Source organism: Talpa europaea (genome assembly GCF_964194135.1).
Source record: "Talpa europaea genome assembly, chromosome: 3".
Taxonomy (NCBI): domain Eukaryota; kingdom Metazoa; phylum Chordata; class Mammalia; order Eulipotyphla; family Talpidae; genus Talpa; species Talpa europaea.
In genome coordinates, this window is record NC_140069.1 from 125,429,776 (window position 1) to 125,455,066 (window position 25,291).

Below are 25,291 nucleotides of genomic sequence, written 5' to 3' on the forward strand. Positions count from 1 at the left end.
TTCTACTTGTCAAAGAAAAGGAAATCTAAGGGATGTTGTTGCTTGTTTGTCTTTTCCTTGGGGGGAAAAAAATGCAACCATTTAACCTTAAATGTGCCATTTCATGTAGCTGGTTTAGTCTAAGCACAATCAAGAGGAAACCACATTTTCCTAACTTCCATAAATCAGAATTCCAGAGGGGAGGATTTAAAATGAGAGATGAAAGGGCATGAAATAATAATAGCAGGGCCTTTGTAAAATAGTCAGCATGAGAATAGACTTGGTGATATAGAATGTAGAATGAGCAAAAAACCATATTGCTTGGAAATTAAGACAGTGAATTTTGGAGCCAGTGGCCTAGCATTAACATTCCCTGTCACTCAATTGTGTGACCTAGTCTAATGACATAAACTCAAAAGGTTCAGTTTCTTGGGCCTCCCTGGTGGTGCAGGGGTTAAAGTGTCAGCCCTAGCAAGCTATCACCAGCCACTGTAACAAGAGTTTGATCCCCAGCCAGAGAGCTGACTCACATGGCACAGCAGACCTCTCCTGTCTTGCCCACTGCTCCCCTAAGCAGTGTATTTTAGTCAATCTGCCTGTTCTGCTCCCCACTCTGTCTGGTGAATCCTCTCACCACCCGCCACACTTCTGACCTACCTACTCCCCAGTTCTTGTATGCATAAATAAATAAATCTTTAAAAAAAAAACTCAGTTTCTTCATGTATAAAACGTAGATGATATAGCAACTACCGTATAGGATTATTATGAGAAATAAGTGAGACCAACCTTATAAAATATTTAACATTGATCCTGACACTCAGTAATTAGTGTCAGGATACCACTAATAAAATGACCTAAACACTTACTTAATTCTAATGTTAACCATATAGTGGTTAACAGTTGACACAGCACTTTACAGTCTAGTACTCCTCATTGTGAATAATTCTTTTATCTTCTTAAATAACTGAGTTTCCAAGTAAGAGGTGTGTCCTGTTTCTCACAGGAAATAGGTTTAAAGCTAGGATGTAAATGAGGACTTCTAACTGCACATAATCCAGCTACCCTTCTGCAATAGCTGTTTCATATACAAGGATGCAGTCCCTCTAGGTGATGGTCCCTTAAGGAAAATAAAGTTATATATAGAGAGAGAGAGAGCCATCTTCAGATAGACATCAGTGTAGTTTATTCCTGTCAAGTGAAGCTTTGTGTTCCTCTGAAAACTGTGTACTTTGCATAATTTTGCATGTATCACTTCCAGAAATGTGGTATTCAACATAAAGAAGTTAAATGCAGTTTTCTTTGAAATTTATGTATTTTCAATTGATTGTCTGAAGCACTGAAATGTAAATGTTGCTATTGTTGTCAAGCTATGTTGTGTTTACAGCAGTTAATTGTGTCTTACTATAGGCATGTCAACATCGCTCTAATTCAGAAATAATCTGCTGTACAACTCCTTCACTGCAACAGCTGAATCTGCAACTCCCCCTGACAACCAAAGCCTTTTTCATGTTAGATGGGATGCATTCCAAATACTTTGATCTCATTTATGTACATAATCCTGTATTTAAGCCTTTTGAAAAGCCAGTGAAGATCTCAATAGGCAATGAAAATGTACTGGAAATTAAGGTAAGTAATGCTTAAAATACTCTCTTAAATCATCAGCTTGCACTTAATTGGCTTCGCTATATGAATAGAACTGCTGTACTTGGTCATTACATCTTATATATTACATCAGCAAATATCTAAGCTCTGAAAAACAAATCTTTTTGGCATTAGGCTAAAAGGTATGTGTAAAATCGTGGACTGCTTTTTAATGAAGCATTTAACAACTCCTTCTTGTGTATATATTAAAAAGTAGCAAATGTGGAGCACACATCCATTAAATAGACTGACTGTGATGCATTATCCTGCTGATGTTATATTTCCCTGGATACCAAAGTTCATTATAAGATAAAAGGGAAGAGCCATAAATGCATTAATTATCATTCTGTACTTCCTTGTAATACTGGGAATTTTGTATCTGGGTGCGGTCATGTCTAAGCTGACTTATAAATTGAGCTGGATTTCCTCTATCTTAGGAATACATTAGCCTCTAAATATAATTTAATCACAGGATAACAGATCATCTTTTCTAGCCCAGACTGTTGTAAAGAACACTAAAGCTCAGAGAGGTTAAGTGTTTTGACAAGTGATGAAATAGGAGCAGAACAAAGACTAGAATACAGCTCTTTTATATCTCTTCAGTCATTTTTTACTTCAAATAGTCACAAAACAGACAAAATGATCAAGACTAATTATCTATAGCCTCAATACTAAAAATAACAAAATGTTTATCCTTCAACATGTGTTGCTTTAGACAGTCCGAATTTTTTACCTGAAAAAACTGAAAATGAAATGAAAATGAAAATATGAGCAAACACAAATAGAATAGTCAGTTTAGATGTAATGTAAGTTCCCAAGGATTATCGCCATCTAAGTAAATACGTTTCTACTGAAATTTTTCTGCTTTTTCAACAAGATTTTATCTACAGCCAAATGCATGCACACATTCACTCATACAAGTTTACTAACCTGGAAGTGTTAGTTTGTACAATAATTAAGCAAGCCCAGCATGAAATTAAATGGAAGCCTGCTTCAATGAACAGCGTGTTTACCACAGCAAAGTTCTTTCATCTACTTCTTTAATTAGTTTTAGAAAGGGAAAAAGAGGTTTTATCATTTCTTTTTTTTCCCCAATAAAACTAATCTAGTGTGACCTTTTGCTTCCAACAATTACTGTGTTTGCCATTTGAAAGATACTATATGGTTTTTTCTGATGAAAACAAAGGTTTATTTGCAAATATTTTTATACTCAGATAAACTATTTTTCTGTTCCTGTATCTTGATAGAAGAATTAGGGATGAAATGTTATTTATTTACCCTTCCAAGCACAGTATTACATGGAGAAGAAAACTTCTTTTTCCATAAATTAAATGCCTGTTATTCATTGCCCTACAAAATTGTTGAACCAACAAAAACATAATTTGACATCATCCTCAGCCTTTTAGCACTATTCCAAACACACGCCAAGTGGTTTCTGGAAACAGGCACAGAATACTTTCTTTTCTTGCCTATATTCAGAATGACTCTTCTTTCACACATATTTACACCTGTTAGGTCAGAGAGTGGCAATCTGGAGAAAAAGAGGGCATTTTAGGGGGATTTTTTTTTTGTTATTATGACTTATTCTCCAATATTCCATTTGCCATACATATAAAAGGAAATCTAGGGTATAAGAAAATATTTGCATGACATCAGTTTTACCCTTTATCAACTTCTAAAATTGATCACATTAAAAAAATCTGCCTCTTGGGGCAGAAACAAAAGAAAGCAGAGCATGTGAAAAGAAAAAAGCCCCTTCGAAGCAAGCACTGAGCGCTTTTTTTTAATCAAAAGAAAGATTACCATTTTACTTCATGTTGTGCTTGTTTAATTACATCACAAAACATGAGTGTGAAATGTTTGTATTCCGTCAGTGAAAGCACTATGGGCAGAATTGTGTGTTTGGAGTACAATTTACTCCTTATTGCCAAGAAGAGTTCATGCTCCTCAAGCAGCCATGCATGGTAGAATTCCTTGGCTAAAAAGATATTTTGATAGTTTCGAGCCCTAATTTTAAGAATTGCTACAATCAGCACTTGGCTCATGACTAAGACATCATGGCCGCGAGGGTCAGCCAAGTTTGGGTCAAAAATACATTCTGGATACCAATTTTTATTTGCTCCTCAGAATGAATCAGAAACTCCATCATTGTTGAAAATAGTTTATGAGCAAAGTTTCAAGTCATCCAGGACCAGTTGGGGATAGTGGTCATCAGAATTAGAGACATCAGTTTGAGAGTACACCTTAGGGCATAATGTTCATGTCAACAGCAGCTCACACTGGTGTGGGATTTTAGTTAACACAATGCTTTAACATTATCATTTAATCTGAGATTCATGTGGATCTGTGACATTGAGATGTTAATAATCATTATCTCCATTTATAGATATCTAAACAAAGGTTTGGAAAATTTAGGTAATTTGTCTTAAGTCATCTAGGGAGCATACAATCGAACTAGGTCTCGCACTCAAGTTTCTGGGTTCCAACTATGGTCTTCTTTCCCCTAAATTACAATGCTTTTTGTATTAATTGTCATATAATGTATACTAAAATACCTTTCACAATAGAAAAACTTTTCAATAATATGGCATATGTGTGTATGTTCTTTAAGTGAAATAGCTCTAAGCTCATTGCAGTATCTAAAAATCAATTTTATTTAAAGAAATCTTCTATTTTTCCCTAAGTATCTTGTTTTGTAATTTTGCACATGAGCATAGTTTATGAGAAGTATAAAAGTATAGAATTTCATGCTGGAACAAGGACTGCCCAACACTGCCTTGGAGGTTGTGTTAATCTGGAACATATTGATACATATACGGTAATAGAGATGCTTCAAAAGTCTTATTGTGGAAATATCAGCCAAAATAGAGAAAAGGGAGCAAAAAAGATCACTAAGATCAAAAGCAAGCATTTGGGCTATGACACTTTGAGCTAACTCAGTCCACCTACTGCCAGAGTCAGCCAAAATTGTCTTCTTTAGCATTTCTAACTAATTTACCTGCAACTATAGACCTAATTCCAGTCATAACCACCATGAAATCAGTTCTATTTCCAGAAAGGATACATATGAAGGGCTCTTTCCTTAGAGGTCGTTTGGCCCCATCCTTTTTGATGGTGTTCATAAACTGATAGATCCCTGTGTTCCACATGTTAATATGTATTCTGTAGGGAACACACACACACACACACACACACACACACACACATATTCCAGGGCACATAGATAGCACCTTCACAGTACCTCAAGTAGCCATTGAGGAAACCAGTTTAACATTGGTTCACCCAGCTTTTCTCAAATGCCCTGGGTGTTTTTTCCCCAAATGCTTCTTCACATGCTTCAAATGCTTCTCCACAGAGCTCTGTGAAGATACTTGGACCTGATTCCTAAGCAAAGGTGCTTGTATCTTCTAAATGAAGTGTAAATCTCCCCCATCACCACTACCACCAACTCACTGATTTTCTGATGTAACCTCCCTGGAGTTTGAATAGGCTATCAGCCTGTGTCTCACTGCCTCAGCTGACTTTCCCAGACTCAATCTTGTCATCACCTGGATATATGGAAACCTACACAATCCCTTCAACTATAATGCTATTTTTCAAATCCTTCCCACTTCCACTTCTGTCTGCTTTGTAACCAGCTAAGACATAAGTCCCAGGCATGAATCCTAGAGAAGATTCATTATGTCACACCTGGTCAGACTTGGAGAGGAAAGTGACAAAGAACATCCTGATATGACACATTGGGAATATTTTGTTTTCATTTTAGAAATATATCCATTTTAAGATTATGGTGAGAAGGAACTCTTGTTCATCTTTGTATTCTCAGTAACTAGCTTGTGTCTTACACACACACTAAGTGGACTTAGATGTTCAGTAGATTTTTGTATCAAATAGAATTTGATTTGCTTCATGATCTAGTCACCTTTAATCTAGTCTCCTTTAATTCTTAATGTGTAAAGCTGGAAAGACAGACAATAATACCTAGCTCAGGAGGTTGTCTTTAGGGAAAAAGTGAGATAATTATAACCCTAAATTGCTGTATGTATTTGGAGATTAAAGACCAGAAAGTTTTTCCTGTGTTGCTATATTTTATACCTCTAAGTGATATACAGTGGTGTATCCCAACATTACCTCAATTAAAATAATACAATGAAGCTCTTTAATTTGATGTAGTCCCAGCTGTTTATCTTTGCCTTTGGTATAACTGCTTTGGGTGATGAGTCTTTAAAGATGTTGCTGAGGTGTATGTCGGGTAGTGTTTTGCCTATATTTCCTTCTATATATTTTATGGTTTCAGGTCTTATGTCTAGTTCTTTAATCCATTTTGAATATATTCAAAGTATATTTTTAAAAGAGAGAAAAAAAGAAATTGTATTTAAAAAAAAGAAACAGTATATTTAAAGTATATTTAAAAAATAATACAATGAATAAATAAAATAAAAGCTTATATGCTATCACTTCAATGACTGAAAAACTTAGCCAATTTTGTAAATACAGTATTCTTCTGAATAATAGTAAATGTTAAGTAATAAATAATTTTAAAGTAAATAATAAAATTTATGAACATATACATTTTTTCCACAGCCATATTTATTTAAACGACAAAAGGTAGTTTGTGTCTTTTTCCCTTTTTGCCAACTCAGGGCCCACTGTTATATAATACTGGGCTGCCAGCATTACTTTTGTGATTTCTTGGACTTTAAACGTTTTAAACAATTACACAAAAAAGTTGATAGTAATTTCTCAGTGTAAGTCACTACTAATTATGTGTTCCTGAGTAAGCCCAAATGAAAGGGTTCGGTTTTTCAATTGTGTGATCTGTTTTTGTTTTAAAGAAACCTTTATATAATATCCAAAGAGATCCTGGGTTTAAAAGAATGAGTATTGGAAATGTAAATCCAGCGTTTTCATCCTTTCCCCCAATCTTCATTATTATCTAAGCAAGCAAGACACATTTTAGTCATTCCCTCATAAATCAAGCCCTGTGGCTCTTTCATCTTTCTTCTTTGTCATTCCCTGAATTCCCTCCAATATGTGCGTGAATGCCTGAGCTCTCTTCAGACCTAACCAACAAGTTGTCATTTGAAGCCCCAAAGTGACCTAGTAGATTTATGTACTTCTAGGTTGAATGCTCTGTGTGACTGGTCTGATTCAGTGGAGTACACATACTGCCTCTAGAAATATTGTTAAGATAGGGTTTGTCTATGTCCAATTTTTTCTTAAATAACAGATTCATATTATAAAGAAATACTTTCTTCCAACTTCTTTTCCCAGAATAATAATTGACCTACCACTCTTTTGAGATCCATTGAGATCTGTTGAGATATGACAGATTGTATGTAAAAGCAGTTTGCTAAGTATTAAAGATTATATAAAACAAAGGGCAGTACTATAATTATTACTGGCTCCTCTTTGTCCATAAAGAAAATAGTAATGTGCTTTGCTGTATCTCTCCTTAAAGTAATGGATTGTTTAATAAGTAACTGTACTCATTATATCCTGATATAAGGAAAGATACCTTTGTTTTCAATTCTTTCCCAAGGATAATTATTGGTTTCTCCCCCCCAAAAAAGGTAAATAAATGTTGATTTATTTTAAATACCTAGTGGAAACTTTAGTTAACTAAATGTGTCAAATTGAATATTTTTTTTTAAATCCTGAGTTAGGGGGCCTCCCCGGTGGCGCAGCGGTTGAGCGCTGGGTTGCGAAGCTGCCTGCGGCCTCTGCGGCGCCGGTTCGATCCCCGGCTGCTCCCTGGCCACCTGAGGAGGGTCCCACATGGCGCGCAGACCTCTCCTGCCGCCCATTGCTCCCCTCAGCGGTGTACTTCGGTCCTTCTGCCTGCTCTGCTCCCCGCTCTGGCTCTGGTGAATTCTCTCACCCTCCCGTGCTTCTGACTGTACCCAGTGCATGTATAAACAAAACAAACAAACAAATAAATAAATAAAACAAAAAAAATAAATAAATCCTGAGTTAGTAACTATATAACTGTTCAAAATAATTAATCATGTTCTCAAATCAATAATGAGAATCATATGGCAAGTGATAAGAATTTATTTAAAATGAATTCATTTATGTATAGGATTCAACTGTGCAAGAAGGATAAAAAAGAAACTGCACAATTCAAACACAAAATATTAACACAAATCAATTAAATCTGAAGCTCTGGAGATGGGACCCAGACATCAGTATATTTTTAGAGCTCTCAATGTGTTTCTAAAAGTGACGTCAAGGCCAAATATCACTGCATTAGACAGTGTCAGGCAGTAGAACAAATTATTTCCTCTTTGCCAACCATCGATTTCCCCTGAAAATATTGTTAAGATGATTATGGGTAAAATATATGAAACAAGAATTTCCTTCCTTTTCTCTAAAATACAATTTGAAGAACTACCTATATGTTGTGGTTCCTGACTAATTAGTGCCCTAAAATGGTCATGCTCTTTCAACCATCCAAATTCCCAAGAAAATGAGTATCATAAAGTCATGTGCCTTGGCAAACAACATGTCCTGTGTTTGTTAGCATTCCTGCAAAACTGTGAAGTGTTGACCCCCCCTTTTTTTTTCTTCCAGGGAAATGATATTGACCCTGAAGCAGTTAAAGGTGAAGTGTTAAAAGTTGGAAATAAGAGCTGTGAGAATATACAGTTATACTCTGAAACCGTTTTATGTACAGTCCCCAATGACCTCCTGAAATTGAACAGTGAGCTAAATATAGAGGTGAGAGTCCTATATTCCTCTCAAGATGTAAATAAAGTTGTCAATAATTATGTCACTTACAGGTTTGAAATAAATCACTTAAATTCATTTGTGTGTTGGCTTTAGCTCGTCAACCCAGCCTCAATTTAGCTCGTCAACCCACCTTCATACCTGTTATGTTAGAAATAGTAAATTTTTAATGCAATTTCTCCTTCCCAAGCTCCAGAGAGATCTCAAAAGAACTTCATAGACACACTGCCTTTGCATCAAGCCACACACTTGCCAAAATTTACTGTAATTCTCAGGAGGGATGAGGACACATCGAGAGTGCCTCTTCCCCTACTCCTCACTACCCCAGGACACCAGAGCTAACATACGACCGCCCTCCATAGTAATCTTCAATGCATGGATCCCATTATATAAGCACTGGATGAAAAAAAAAAAAAAAAAAGAAATGGGGGCCTCCCCAGTGGCGCAGCGGTTGAGCGCTGGGTTGCGAAGCTGCTCCCCAGCCACCGGAGGAGGGTCCCACATGGAGCGCAGACCTCTCCTGCCGCCCGCTGCTCCCCTCAGCAGTGTACTTCCTCAGTCTGCATGTTCTCTTCTCCGCTCTGGCTTGGTGAATTCTCTCACCCTCCAGCTCTTCTGACTGTACCCAGTGTTTGTATAAATAAATAAATAAATTTTATAGTAACTTCTTTCATGTAGACTACTAAATCAGATAACCTGGAAATAGTGATCTTTGTTCATTTTTTAAAACAGCTTTATGGAGATATAACTCGCATACCATGCAATTTCCCCACTCACAGTGTACAGTTTAGTAGTTTTTGGTATAATGTTATTAATTTTTTAATATGAGTAAGACTGAATCATGAGATCAGAGTTTGGAATTCAGAAGCACCATAAATCTTAAGAATCATAACATGTCAGAACCAGAAGGAATCCCAAAGGTTTCTTCTCTGTATCAAAACTGAAATAAGAATATGCTGAGATGTTATTATTCCTCAACAATAATATGATTATTTACCTTTTATGGGAGTTCTTCTCTGCCTTCCAGCCTATCCTCCAGGACAGAATTAATGTCCTGTTGTCTGTTTATTCAGACTTTAGTGGTACATATCACATTGTATCATAATCATTTGATTTGTGTGTCTGTTTCCCCTTTTACATTAGTTTCCCAATATCAGAAATTATTTTTTATTAATCTTTTTATCCTAAATATCTCATTACAGATACTAATAGCTAAGTATCATGTAAGTACTTCAGGGATCAGTAGCCCCTATTTATTTGACTACGAAGCAGAATTTAGCAATGACCTATTACTCTGAAGCAATTATGCCATCTGTAAGAACGTTAGTAACCAAATGTTACTACCCAGAGAGACTGTGATTCAACCTGTGTAATGTATTTTGAATCTCTGATGGTGGTTTTGACTTTTCTTTTTTTTTTTTTTTTTTTTTCATTTTTAGTGGAAACAAGCGGTTTCTTCAACTGTCCTTGGAAAAGTAATAGTTCAACCAGATCAGAATGTCACAGGACTGATTGTTGGTTTTGTTTCAATATCAATAATACTGTTATTATTATTCGGGCTTTTCCTGTGGTGGAAAAAGAGAAAGCAAATTAAAGGTACCATTTTTCAAAAATAATTGTTTGCTTTAGAGTTACCTTTAAAATGTAGTTCCTGCAGTTTAAAACTGTCATAGATTCATGTGCGCTCTTACTTGCAGACCATAAAATCCATGAGTTCTAGTCACTGGGTCAAGGGTCAAGGTCCACTGGGACCCATGAGAGCCAAGTGTTTAACAAGCTCTCTCTCTCTCTCTCTCTCTCTCTCTCTCTCTTTTTCTCTCTCTCTCTCTCTCTCTCTCTCTCTCTGTCTCTCTCTCTCTCTCTGTTTTAAGATCTAGGCAGTGAATTAGTTCGTTATGATGCAAGAGTACACACTCCTCACTTGGATAGACTTGTAAGTGCACGAAGTGTAAGCCCAACTACAGAAATGGTATCAAATGAATCTGTGGACTACAGAGCTACCTTTCCAGAAGGTATAGTTCAGTTTATTGTTCTGAGAAATACCTAATTGATTTGTGGCATTCTTTGTTTATTTTTGGTTTTGCCTTTATACTTTTATATAAATATAAAACAAGTATGTGATAACATAGACTTGCAGAGGTGTGAGACCATCCCCCTAAGTCATATTCAGTATTGTAAACTAGTGATACCTCAATTTAAAAAGTACTTACCTCTTCTTTCGCCAGAAGTATTTAATTTCACACAGAATTATGTCTTTTTTTTAAGTGAACTCATTTGTATATTATATTCAAATGTTAGTCTTCAAGCACTCTTCTCACAACAGCTTATTTTTTAAATCATGTAAGTAATGGTAATTTACTTGTCATCTAAGTACAATGCTGGGAAATTGTGGAGTTCTCTAACAACCAGGGAAGAGTTAAGATATAAAACATGTTTAATTAAATATAAATTAACAGTGCTACTTCTTTTTTAACTGTTGATCCTCAAGCATTTAAATTATACCATTAGTACTCCTTGAAAGAGTTCTTAATGAACTATTGGTATACAACCTTTTACTCACAACATTCCAGGACTTGAATATACAGTATTTTGAGTCTTAGCCATTAAAACTTTCAATTGTTATTTAAAAAGGAGGGGTTAACATCTGCTTTGCAAAACACTAGGCCTAGCAACAGTCAGGTTACAGAGCATTGTTTTATTTAAAATATCTTAGCAAAAGCAAAATGTCTGTATTGTATCTGCTTCATTATCTTTAGAAGTTACAGGACATGAGTCAAGTACAAGCATTTCCCTGGTTGAGTATTTACCATTGGACAAATAAAATGAGTCACAAATGGTTGAGGACACTGAAAACTTAGAAGTTGCTTATCAACTCAAGTACAAGAGCAAAGAGGCAAATTAGCATTTTAACTTTTGCAATACTTTTATTTTTTGAAGTTTGTGTTCTGTAGAACTATATCTGTAAATATTATCTTCGCCTACATGACTCGATTCACCTATAAAATTCAAGCCCTTAACAATGAGATAAATCCAGTTTATAGTTTTAAATTTAGATCTATTTGCCATTTTATATTATATTTATATTAATATCACATCTAATAGCTCTAATCAGAGATCATTAAAATTCACAGTCTTTTTAAAATTTAATCTTCTTTCAACAGCCTTACCAAATCCCTGTCATAATTGCTAAGAAATTTGAGTTGCATCCTCTTTTCTATAATTTAACTACATATAATGGAGAATTTACTACTGATGTGTAAAGCTTTCAGTGCTGAAATTTTAGCTATTATGTATTTCCAATGATATATATGTATAATATTTCACTATACATATTTTCCTTGATGAAGAATTTATATAGATTTTCAGCAATTCTAATAACTTCCATTAGCAGACATTAACTCAAAAGGTGTCTTTTCGTTTTCTTATATATGGATTGGATTTGTATGTCAGAAGGCAACTGCCTGACTACTTTGCTGCTCCCTAGTTTTAAAAGTATAGTGTATTAAAAGATAAACCTCAAGCATGACTTTTTTGCTATATGCAAAAAGAGAAATGTCTAAGGAAATGAAAAAAATAAAGTGACTTTCAAAGTTAATACTTAAACTTTATAAACATTTTTCACAATACTTGCAGGTGTATCTGTATATGTGTATGCATGTATTTTCATGCATGTATTATCTTTAGAAGTTAAATATATGCACATACACACATACACACACACACATACACACCAGTATCTTTTCCCAACTCATTTTAATTGAACATTTCCCCTATGAAGTCTCTCCCAGCCTCATGCAATTTTAAAATCCACATTTCTTTCATTTTAAATTTTGGCTTCATTATTAAGTTTGCTGCCCCTGTTGCAATCCTCCCTAAGTGAGGCTTTGCCATTGTTTTCTAACAATTTTGCTTTATCTTGCAGACCAGTTTCCTAACTCAACTCAGAATGGATCTTGCAGACAAGTGCAGTATCCTCTGACAGACCTATCCCCCATCCTAAATAGTGGGGACTCTGATATATCTAGTCCATTACTGCAAAATACTGTCCACATTGACCTCAGTGCTCTAAATCCAGAGCTGGTTCAGGCAGTCCAGCACGTAGTAATTGGGCCAAGCAACCTGATTGTACATTTCAATGAAGTCATAGGAAGAGGTAAGTATTTCCACTCAGCTTTTTGTTAAATACGATTTTCCAGCATTTTATCTTTTGCCTTTGCAGATTAGGAACTTAGACAATGGTGAAAGTAAACTGACAGAGCAATGATAACAAGTGCACTGGATTTCTGTTCTGCAGAAATACTGTCCTGGAAACCACATCTGTGGGGATTTGCCCCTTGTACATGTTGGCAATTTGATAATCTGCCAAACATATTAGAAATAGGGAACTCCCTAGTGGTGCAGGGGTTAAAGTCTTAGCACTATCAAGCTATTGCCAACCACTGCAGGCTGAGTTCATCCCTGGCCAGGGAGCTAACCCACATGGCACAGCAGACCTCTCCTGTCTTGCCTGCTGCTCCCCTCAGCAGTGTATTTCAGTACATCTGCCTTTTCTACGCCCCACTCTGTCTCTGGTGAGCCCTCTCACTCCCCCCACACACACATACACACCTCTGGCCTGCACCCCAGTTCTTGTATGCATAAATAAATTTAAAAAAAAAAAGAAAGAAAGTAATCATATTACTTCCTCACCTTTTTCATAATGACAACTATAGTTTCTTGGAAGGTGCCATTTTACTTCATTTTCAAAATCATTCTTTTAAGTTCCAATATTTTTACTCATATCTCTCTCCAGTTTTTCTTTACCCTAAGAATAGTGACTAACTTTATGAAATCCTGGTTCATAGCAATTTGTATACTGCTGTACAGCATCAGAAGACAGGGAATTAATTTATAGCATTCCTCTGATCTGAAGCAACATATATCATCTCTACAATTCACTCCAATTTCTTTATACAAAGAGAAGCAAATATTTGTAATAAGCTAGTCAGAGCAGCAGTATCTTAGGAAATAGCAGGAAAGAAATCAACCAGAAGTCAAGAAATGGACTTCACTCTTCCTTTTTTTTTTTTTCCCAAAAAGCTTTTACCTTTAATACTGAGTGACTCTGGATCTCTTTTATTCCATATGTTCTACAAGAGCTAGCATAGGAATCTGCCAGCATGCTGCAGGAGAAACTAATAGGACAATCTGCCTTATATGAACACAAGGCCTCTCCATTTTCCTGTGATAGCATCACATATTCCTCTATCACACATTCCAGATTTTAAGCACTAGCACACACCCCTTCCCTAATACCAGCTTCACTATTAACAAACATGTTTCAAATTGGAGCAATAGATAGCTCTATTACTAGCCTATAAATCCCAGTAATTGCACCCGTTTTAGAGTATGTGGCCTCACTAATTATGTTCTAATTCTATACATTGCAAAATTAGAATTTTTTATTTTTATCATAAAAGGTGCTAAAAAAAAAGGCAGTTATTTCTCTTTTGAAGTAATAGTCATTGACATTTTATAAATAGTAACTATAAAATATTTGTTTATTTCCCAGTAGAATGTTAGCCCCCCAAATCATAGGTTTTATTCATCTTTGTATAAAAAAAGGTAGACCATTGCCTGACATTCACATACTAGGGACTCAGGGAGTCTTGGCTGGATGGATGGATGAATTAATTAATGAATGACTTACACAGCTATCAGACTTTTGGCACCTCTGGGGAAAATTACTGCCACTGGATGAAAGGCTACCATTGGGACAATGATGTGGTTAAAGCCAGAGGGAATGGGTGAAATGACTCACAGTGAATTTGCTTCATTTGGGCAATTGCTTTCAGTTTCTGCCAACCTGGGTTATGTTTTAACGGTGACTAATGGGGGAAATCCTTATTCTATAATAATAATCATTTTTCTAATAGTAACATTATTATGTCATTTCGGTTTACTGATTTATAAGGGGCTTATTTTACTGTATTTCTTCAGGTAAGTAAAACTTTATTTTCATAAATAATAAATTTATTTTATGATATGAAACAGATGTTATTCCTTTCTTCACTGGTTTCACTATGCTTGAATATTTTATTATTATATTAGCCTTTGATAATAGTCACAGCACCTAGGGGCCTCCCTGGTGGCCCCAGGGGTTAAGATGCAACCTATGAAGCTATCTGCAGCCACTGCAGCACAAGTTTGATCCTGGGCCAGGGAACTACCCACATGGTGCAGCAGACCTCTCCTGACTCGCCCACTGCTCCCCTCAACAGTGTGTTTCAGTCAGTCTGCCTGTTCTGTTCCCTGTCGTCTCTGGTGAATCCTCTCACCCCTCACACCTCTGGCCTGTATCCCAGTTCTTGTATGTATAAATAAATAAATGTATTTTAAAAAAATAGTCATGGCACCTAAGTACTTTACCATATATTAAGCAAACATATTGCTTATATCTTTAGGTTAAATGTTCTCATATATGATCTACATGTGTTCTCAAATATACAATTGTGTTATTTTCAAAAGACTAAGAAATAAAGTAATTTTTTCCATGTAGAAAAAAAAGAAGTAAATAAAGGTCATGAAGGGCTTAATAATTATTGCCTAATTAATAGCACTAACCAAGTTCCCTCTTATGTATAGGACATTTTGGGTGTGTATATCATGGGACTTTGCTGGACAGTGATGACAAGAAGATTCACTGTGCTGTGAAATCCTTGAATAGTAAGTTCCACTTTATTTCACAGTAGAGTGCACTTTTGTGCTTTGCAACTAATAAATAATTCATTATAAAATGTTGATTTATACTTTCCCTTGTGAAAAAAATCAGCTACTGCTGGAAATTGTGAATCTAATCCTGAAAATTTGTTTTATCTAAATTCTTACTAAAATATTTCCTCAGAAATCATCCCTCATAGCCCTCATAATAAAATTGTAGGAGAAATGAGGTTCTTGTATGAAATGAGTATCATTTAACTATGTTTGGCTTGTAGTATTTGTTTTGCAAGTGACATTTATGGAAACTATTGGAAGCATGTTGGCACATATATTAGTAATGACTCATTTTACCCAGAGGCATTCCTTAATTATTTTTTAACCACAACTCCCATTAAAAAGATAAAAAATAAAAAAAAATGGGAATAAAGCAAACAGGAGAAAAATATGCTGGCAGAAAATTGAAAAATTGTAAATGTGGTAATACCTCATTTATCCGCATTTTTGGGGGATGTGGTATTCCATATAAGTGAGCTTCCTAAGCAAATGAAACTTACCCCTTCTATGCTAGGACATGCTTAAACTTTTAGTACTTACAGAGAAAATATTTTGTAAATGGAATACCTACTCAGTTTAAAAAACAGAAATGCCTCCAAACATAAGCTAAGTCTATATTTGATGACCAAAAAGCATAATTATGGCAAAAAAAATTGTTCTCCTGTGCAACCCAATGTTCTCCTTTTATTCACTTCCCTGACTCCACCCTTGCTGACAGGTCTCACATGTCCAGTAGTAAGTGAACTTGCCTTTTCTTCCGCCATTTCTAAATTTCTGCTTATAATTAGCAGCAATCTGAAAAATGTTAACCAACTATATTATGAAGTTATATAGGACTTAGTAAACATTAAATGCAAAAGTGGAAAGTTTTTCTACAAGATGCATTATTACCAGAACTTTTCAGCCTTTTTTTTTCCCTACATAAATCTCCATGCTGAGCAGTGTTCTATATGGTCGATTTGGTTGGAAGTCTAACTGCAAGGTAATTAAAAAGACAGTCTCCAGGAAACCTAACTACAAACTGTGATAGATTAATAAGTACAATTGTTAATAAATTTGCCCTGTGGGAGAGCACCACTGCCAATTGTACTCAGAACAATGCTAACTGAGCAATCTCTCTCTGTTCCTGGTGTGTGTCAATTTCTCTTTAGTCCAGGTGGATCTTTCAGGTCCCAGAATGCATTGCAAGTATAAAAGGATATCATTACTGACACTGCTGCTAGTCAGATTAATAAGTTAAAAGTTGTAAACTCTTCTTTAATAGTAACTAGTATCAGTAGGTCTTCAGGTTATATGTCTGGAAATGGCTATCAATTTTTATACCAAAAACTGTCTATTTAGATACTATATGATAACTGCTCTTCATCTCTGCTAGTGCAGGGAACCATAAAATTACAGCCTACCACCTGTTTTTGTTAGATTATTGAGACTCAGCCACTTATTGTCTGTGGCTGCTTTTGCACTACCAAGGTAGTAATGAGTATTTGCCACAGAGACCACATGATCCACAAAGCCAAAAAATTATTTACTATCTGAACTTTCAAAAAAAATTTTGCCACCTCCTGCCCTAAACTATAGAAATGGACTTGCCTGCTTCCCTCTCCTTTTTCTGTGTAAGAGAAACTGATTGTTAGACTCATAAAAAGGAAGTGTCGGTGATGACTTGAAGGCACAATGCAGGGTGACATCATTCACTCAGATGTATTGTAAAAAAACACTCTGAATATGAAGCCCTAGGACAAGATACAGCCTTGTAGTTTTAATGCCATTGTTCTCTTTAACGAAATTTGACAAAGTATTTCTTGTTCTGTAATGAAGTTAATGTCTCCTCCACTGGATTTTTCAGGGATCACTGATATAGGAGAAGTTTCTCAGTTTCTGACGGAGGGAATCATCATGAAAGATTTTAGTCACCCCAATGTTCTCTCACTCCTGGGAATCTGCCTTCGGAGTGAGGGGTCTCCATTAGTGGTCCTACCATACATGAAACATGGAGATCTTCGAAATTTCATTAGAAATGAGACTCATGTAAGTACTAACTGGTGAACTAGGTGTAAGCCAGCTAGCCAACTAGGAAAGTTTGTATATGTGATTTGCAGTATATTTCTATTGAACAGTATTCTTCTAAACAATAAATTAGTAAGTGATTGCTTGTAATGCATGCTAATGAGGATAGGAATTTTTATGTATTTTGTTCACTGCTATAGCTCCAACACTTAAAATAGCATTTAGCACATAGGCTTTCAGTAAATATGTGTTAAATGAATGAGCTCAGAGCTCTAAAAGAGGTTCTTAGGCTCTTGCAAATGGGAATTTTCTTAGTGACATTATTGCCAAGACTAAAGGATCAATAAGCAATGGCCAAGTCAGGGAGAGAAGAGGAAGACGTCCCCAGAAACAAAGTCAGAGGTGACCTTAAGCTCTGTCTTGGCTCTTGCTGCCCAGGCCTCTTATGGAAGTTTATGGAGTAACTTTACTTTTGATCAAAATAACTTCATAAACATGGGCTCAGGTTCTAAGTCAGTAAAGAAATAATTCATGTTCAACCTAAAGAATAAAATACTTCTTGGTAGTAAATTTTTGCAGGTAAGGTGAGTTTACCTTACAAAACACAAAACTGCCCTGACAGATCCTACATTTCCGCTCTTGCCATTATCCTGATGAGCTCATCCCTGTGTGGCCTCGATTGACGTGGCATTCCCCCTCATCTTGGGAATTGTGAATAACAAGCTGTCTTTTCAGTGGCAGTTTTCTCCCAACTGTTAATCTCACCATACTTGAATAAAAATAAAACCTACCTTTAAAACACCTTCATTTCCCCATATGGGGGAAATAGCCAAAATTTATAAAATTGTCTAGCCTATCCTTTATAAACAGAAGTTAATAAATGGCTGTTATCAACAGGGCCCAAGTTTTTATTTGAAATAAGATAATTCTTATAAACATTTCAGAACTCATATCACACCAAGAACAGTAGGTGCTAAGTTTATGCTTTTCCAATTCTCTTGGACTGCAGAATCCAACTGTAAAAGACCTTATTGGTTTTGGTCTTCAAGTAGCCAAAGGGATGAAATATCTTGCAAGCAAAAAGTTTGTCCACAGAGACTTGGCTGCAAGAAACTGCATGTAAGTATAGGAGTCTCTGTACCCATGGTCCAAATTAAGTGGCAAGAGGAATCTGTTTCCCACTGTTCAAGGCTTGTGAGGAACGTTTTCTCTTCTTATACAAAAGTCCTTTATTTTCCGTTACAGTTTTAAATCCATATGTAAGCATTAGGATGTGGGCGGATCTTTCAGGCTTTATTAAATTGAGAATTTAAAAGGGATTCTCCAGAGGGGGTCTTAAACAGCTGTTGTGTGCTTTTCTTTTTCCTTCCCACCAGTAGCCCCCAATGTTGTGGTTTCACACTGCATTAGTGTTAGGGAGGGAGAATTTGATCTTCAGCATTTTTTTTACAGTGAAAGGAGAGGGCTGGTAATACAAATACCAACATATTGTAACTTCCCAAGATTGGATTTGAAATCCGCCTGCAGAAGCCCTACCAAAAATGGTATTTGGGAATGAATATACAAAGAACTTTATTTGTGTCTGGCTGGCTGGGCTGTATAATGCAACAGTCAACAGTTTGTAATTGATTCAGTGCTTTCTGTTGCACAGCACTGATTCATGACTTATGGTATGTGTGAATGAAAGCTGTGCTATTAATTTCCTACCTTGGTTTTGGTCAATGTAACAACACAAAAGCCAGCTTAAATAAAAGGATGCATAGCTTCAGATAACGGAAATTGGTTTTTGTTGAGCCTTACTACTGTGTACCCAATTTCTCTATTATCTCATTGGTGAGGTATATGAGTTTTATATACTAACCTAACCCATTTGAGAATGAAACGTGAAATAACAGTCCCTTGTCATATCTCCTTCATGAAACTGAAGATTACTATTAAGTTGACAAGTGGAGACTGGCACTTGCTTTGGGTAGGCAATTGGCATTCTCTAGCAACCAAGGACACTCGGAGGAGAAGCAGTTTTACTACTCCTACAGATCTATTTTAAAACAAAAAGGATTTTCTTATACCACATCATTCATGATCTCTTTCCTCAGCCTGTTGAATTTGTAATGTGTCATTTTTATTCAAGAATTTCACTGTGATTTAGTGTTAGTCAATAGAAGTCAGATGAAACCTTCCCTTCAGAAGTTATGGATTTCAAATACTGGAGTCACTTGTTCTAATCTATAGATATTCACAATTGCTGTAAATTTTCTTTACAGCCACCAGTAATATTTTTTATCCTTTCTTAGGCTGGATGAAAGTTTCACTGTCAAGGTTGCTGATTTTGGTCTTGCCAGAGACATGTATGATAAAGAATACTATAGTGTTCACAACAAAACTGGTGCAAAACTGCCAGTGAAGTGGATGGCTCTAGAAAGTCTACAAACTCAGAAGTTCACCACCAAGTCAGATGTGGTAATGTACTCATCATCCTGACTTTCTTTTTTGCTTTTATACCCAAATTTTCAGTAGTTTTATGGCCACTTAATTTTTTCAAAGAGGGAAGCTTCAGCACCATTAATTTCAGTTTTCTTCATAAGTAAAAATGGGTTTGATTATCCAACAAGTATTTATAATATGTTTTCATTCATTCTTTGATTTATTCAAAAACGTTTGTTCAACAGGGCACCTTGGGAAGCCCAAAGCTCAATGAGGCATGAGCCTGTTCTCAAGGAACTTTGGCTCAGCAGGGAATAGTGTGTCCACTGGTATACCTGTCACACAAAATAGACTGGAGTTAGCCTGGCCTCAGTAGATCAAGGGCAACAGAATTCCACCTCAAGAATTGTCTTGAAACTCAAACTTTTGTGTTTCCATCATTCCGAATACATACAAATTGGATACCTCCCTCTGCCTCTGTCCCTCTGTCTCTCATCTTCCCACCCTCCCTCCCATAAGTCCACCAGCTACCCTCCTATGGTACCCATTTATTGCCTAAGTCAAATCCTATAATTTCTTGGAGGCTCCCTTTTTGGTGATTTTTGCCTCTAAACACACCTACCAGTTTGGAAGACCTAAGCACAGATAATAATCAGTCTCTAAGAACCTTGAATAACTCATCCCAAAGCATCTGCAAGATTAGTTACATTACAAGGTTGTTATAAGGATTAAATAAGATAAACTAAAAAAAGAAGGGAGGGAGGGAAAGAAAAGAAAGGAAGAGGGCTTGTTGCCTGTATTCAGCTCATTATATAACATTCAATCTCTCCCACCACCCTAACTTGGGAGTTCGGTCTCCTAGACTTCCCATGTCACCAATATGCAGCAGCAGCCGTCATCTCTCCTTGTTCAGAGCTTATATGGTTTCCACATTGATTGACTTCTAATTGTCTGAACATAGTGTTTACAAATGAAGTCTCCTGGAGCCCAACTCCAGTGGTGTTCCATTGATTTCAGCTTCACCCACTTTCAACGTTCAACAGTCTCCACAGCACAGACTGTTTCAACCTTGCCTCATCCTTCATCTAGTCCACACATCAAGCACAGTGGCCAATTATATTTGTGTTCAATAAAATACATCTTTTCTCTTACCCCTGTGCCTACTGCCTCCATCTGAAATACCCTTTCTTCTATCACATTACATGTACCCATAAAATATATTCTCTCTGTTCTTCAAGATCCACTTCACTTTTTGTCACTTTCTTCTTGAGCCTTTTCTCAGTAACCCACTATTATTTATTTGATTTTTTTAATATTGCGCATTGTTAGTTATTGTATGTTACTGTTCTGTGAGACAGTTAATTGCATAATACTTTTAACCATGCTCAATCAGTGTTGGGACCTATCCAGTAATTTGTACACTAACCAATAATACACAATCAAGGGTCAGTAAAAACTTTAAATTGATTTAAATTTTAGTGCAAATTCTGAAACTTGAAGATTAATAAAATGAAGTCATAAGTTCATAATATTTTCAGACTTTTAAAACTTTGATTTTGAAAGACTGCAGATGACAAAGTTTCTACCTGGAATGAGTTTGTTTTCTTTATTTGGATCAAGGCAGTCAGTGTGGCCTTAAAGGGCCCTTGCACTTGAGCAAAAGGGAAGAGCCATTAATGAAGATTTGTATCAGCAACTACAATATCTACCCAGTTTCTTTCAGTCACAGCATTCGAAAGCATGCTTTGACTCTTCTCACTGAATATTGCAAGTTACATTTGCTTCTCACTATTACATTTTCCTTCTCAATTTTTCTGGTCTGTATTTTCCCTTCACTTCAAACTTCTTATTTCTCAGAGCCTTATTTCTTCCCCATATGCTTCTTAGTCTTTGAGTATCATGGAAGTGTTATTTACCAAGAACTGATTTCCTGAGTCCTGCCCTGAGGTGACCCACACATGCTGGCCAATTGTCATGTGACGTTGTTACCTTGGTACATGTCCAGGGGGAGATGACATGTATTACCTGATCTGTTCAGAGTGGGGTGCTTTAAATCAAAAACTTGCATATTTAGTGATATTTCATAGACCAGTCAAGACCCAAGAGTCAGTGTTTATCCCAATGTGAATTCAGATTTACTGGGAAATTTTTAACAAGTCACTTAACCTCTCCACATCCCCTGTGCTTTTCCTATAAAGTACTAATACAGCTGTTGTATATTTATCTTCTACTTTAACATTTTCAAATTACCGTTAAATTAGTTTTTAATAGTCTGTTACCTAACAGTTTTATTTCTTCTGATTTTTTTATCTGGATTTTTACTTATACCAACTAGACTTTCTCCTTTAATACTAACATTTAGATATGGTTATAGTTCTTAAAGAGTATTTGTGTTCATTTGCAAATCTAACAAATTTAAATTTTAAAAGGCTTCCTTTATCATTTTTTTGTACTAATAATCTAAAATTGTAATAACTGGACAGCCACATACAAACAAATAAAACTGGAGTGCTATATAAATTAAAGATTTGAACATAAGACCTGAAGCCATAAAACCCCTCAAAGAGAGCATAGGCATCAAGTGCCTCCACATTGGTATTGGCAAATGTTTTTTTCAGATTCCATACCAAAAGCAAAGGCAACCAAGGCAAAAATAGACAGATGGGACTATATCAAACTAAAAATCTTCTGTGCAGCGAAGGAAACCAACAAAATGAAAGGGGAACCAACTAAATAGGAGAAATATTTGTATATTATATATCTGATAAGGGGTCAATATCCAAAACAGATAAAGAACTCATACAATTCAATAGCACAAAAAATAAACCTGATGTTAGAAAGGGATAGAAGATCTGAATAGACATTTTTCCAAGATGGCATGCAAATGAACAACAGGCATATGAAAAGACAATCGACATCATTCATCATTAGGAAAATGCAAATCAAAACCACAATAAGATACCATCACATGCCTGTTAGAATGGCTATTATCAAAAGACAAGAAATAACAAGTGTGAGCAAGGATGTGGAGAAAAGAGAACCCTTGTGCACTGCTAGTGGGAATGTAAATTCATACAGTCACTATGGAAAACAATATGGAGATTCCTCAAAAATCTGATCCAGCAGTTCCACTTCTGGATATTTATCTAGAGAATATAAAACAATGATTCATAAACTATATGCACCTCCATGTTCATTGAAGCATTATTTATAATAGCCAAGATATGGATAATTATCCATTGTGGAATATATATGCAATGGGATAATTTTTTGGCCATAATAAAGAAGGAAATCTTGTCATTTGCAACAATATGGATGAACTTTGAAAACACTATGCTAAGTGAAATAAGTTAGATAAGTCCTGTATCATCTTACTTCTGTCTGGAATCCAGAACAACAACAAAAATGGGTAATAGACTGCTGGATACCAGAGACTGCCACCTATGGTAGAAGACAGGATGGGAGAAGGGTATAAAACACTACCTACTCCTTACTTTAAAATAAGTCATGGGATGTAAGTACACCACGGGGACTATACTTAGTAATATACTATTGTATATTTGAAAGCTGCTTGGAGAGTAAATCATAAAAGTTTTCACCACAAGAAAAAAATTTTGTAGCTATGTATTGTGATGAATGTTAGTAAGACTTATTGTGATCATTTCACTCTACATATAAATATTGAATCATTATTTTATATACCTGAAACTAACATGTTCTATGTCAATTATGTCTCAATAAAAGTTCATTAATTAAATTGCAGTGAAGCTACTGAAAAGAGAAGAATGTTAATACTTTGATCCTGTGAGAGAGAATAACATTCTACTGACTACTGATGAAATTTTAATCATCATATGGACTTCAGATATTCTTTTTTAAATTTATTTATTTATTTATACAAGCATTGGGTACAGTCAGAAGCGTGGGAGGGTGAGAGAATTTACCAGAACCAGAGCGGGGAACAGAACAGGCAGGCTGATGAAATACACTGCAGAGGGGAGCAGTGGGCATGGCAGAAGAGGTCTGTCACGCCATGTGGGACCCTCGCCGGCGTCCGGGGATCGAACCTGTGCTGTGGAGGCTGCAGGCAGCTTTGCTGCCCAGCACTCAATTGCTGCGCCACCAGGGGAGGCCCTGGACTTCAGATATTCTTTTTTGAAAACTTAAATTTGTTAACCATATCCAATTCTGGTTTAAACATGTCATAAAATATATAGTCTACTAGACTATAAAAGTTTCTAAAGAACTTTTTGCTCATAACAGCAATAATGACTATACTAATCCGTGTTTGGTTGTCAAGACCTACTGATTACCTTTCATATTTGTGCCATCATACCTTGTTCACCTGGATTGTCCTATCTCTTTTTGGCTAGTGGTCCTTTGGCGTGCTTCTCTGGGAACTAATGACCAGAGGAGCACCACCTTATCCTGACGTCAACACCTTTGATATAACAGTTTACTTGTTGCAAGGCAGAAGGCTCTTACAACCCGAATACTGCCCAGATCCCTTGTAAGTAGGAATATCAACAGTGTCTTCATTCCTATTGTGTTCTTTGTTTTCACAAAAGCACTTGCTTTCAAAAGGGCCTCTCACGTCATTTCTTTCTTTCTATAATAGATACGAAGTGATGCTAAAATGCTGGCACCCTAAAGCTGAACTGCGCCCATCCTTCTCTGAACTGGTCTCCAGGATATCAGCAATATTCTCTACTTTCATCGGGGAGCACTATGTCCATGTGAATGCTACTTATGTGAATGTCAAATGTGTGGCTCCATATCCCTCTCTCTTATCACAAGATAACGTTGATGGCGAGAGGGGCACATGATGGATGGATAAGCCACCAGCCCTCTTCTGAGAAACATCACAGCACTGTCCGAACAACACAGTCCACACTTTGTCCAATTTTTTTTTTTTTCACTTCCTGGCCATTGAAAGACCATGAGCTATTTTTTGCTTTTGTCAAATTTGCACTATATTGGACTGTCTATTGTTATTTAAATTTACTGGATTCTAAGGAATTTCTCATCTGACAAAGGATCAGAGCCACAATTTCGGTTCCACAGACCCATGTGACTAATGGCTACACCACAGTTGCAATGAAGCTCCTGTCACATTCAGGCCAAAACCTGAATTCTGAGTTGAAATTTTTAAAAATCAAGATCCCTCCTGATTTCATATGGGGGGCTGAAGAAATCAATTTTGAGGGTTTTTGATCACAGAAACCTTAGAAGTTGTAATGTCCAGGAAAGATATGGCAGCCTCAGGGCCAGTCCATTCATTTAGAATGAAAGTGTTTGAAGAACTTTTATATGTTGTAGGTCACATTCCCTTTAAAATTTTGCATACACATTCCTTTTATTGAAGAAGCATCTATAGGCAGCAAGGTCAACGTTTCAGAACAACAGGACAATGAAATGAGTTTATAAATTAGCAGGAATATTTACATATTGTACATAGATGTCGTTAAGAAGGTTTTAATAAAATAGCTTAGTAACAATGAAATATTTACTTGTCATTTTAAAATCAACTGTTTTGAGAATGATACTGTTCTGATTAAAGAATGTGGATATTTCAATGTTCTATTATTTTTTTAAACGACGACTCTGAAATAAGACAAGTAATCTGCGGTGTTTTTAAAGGCAGCTCAGCATGTTTTTAAAACAGAATACATCTGATTTAAAGGTTCATAGCTTCCAATCACAGCTCATACATAGAGCAAAGAAAGGATCATTGAACTTCCCACCCCCACAAACAATT

General features: G+C 36.1%; 1 protein-coding gene across 2 annotated transcripts in view; it reads left to right on the top strand.

Moving 5' to 3' along the window:
* Positions 1–24,359, top strand: part of MET (MET proto-oncogene, receptor tyrosine kinase) — a gene marked incomplete at both ends in the record, with an annotated part of 73,534 nt that extends 49,175 nt beyond the window's left edge. Inside the window, 11 exons of one of the 2 annotated variants that reach the window (XM_084230476.1) lie at positions 1,387–1,605; positions 8,194–8,340; positions 9,789–9,945; positions 10,221–10,361; positions 12,272–12,502; positions 14,974–15,054; positions 16,949–17,130; positions 18,119–18,228; positions 19,404–19,569; positions 23,907–24,043; positions 24,152–24,359. In XM_084230476.1, the coding sequence (XP_084086602.1) occupies positions 1,387–1,605; positions 8,194–8,340; positions 9,789–9,945; positions 10,221–10,361; positions 12,272–12,502; positions 14,974–15,054; positions 16,949–17,130; positions 18,119–18,228; positions 19,404–19,569; positions 23,907–24,043; positions 24,152–24,359 (1,779 nt within the window). The remainder of the gene's footprint in view (positions 1–1,386; positions 1,606–8,193; positions 8,341–9,788; positions 9,946–10,220; positions 10,362–12,271; positions 12,503–14,973; positions 15,055–16,948; positions 17,131–18,118; positions 18,229–19,403; positions 19,570–23,906; positions 24,044–24,151) is intronic. The other variant, XM_084230475.1, reaches the window with a different exon arrangement.
* Between the last annotated feature and the right edge of the window lie 932 nt (positions 24,360–25,291).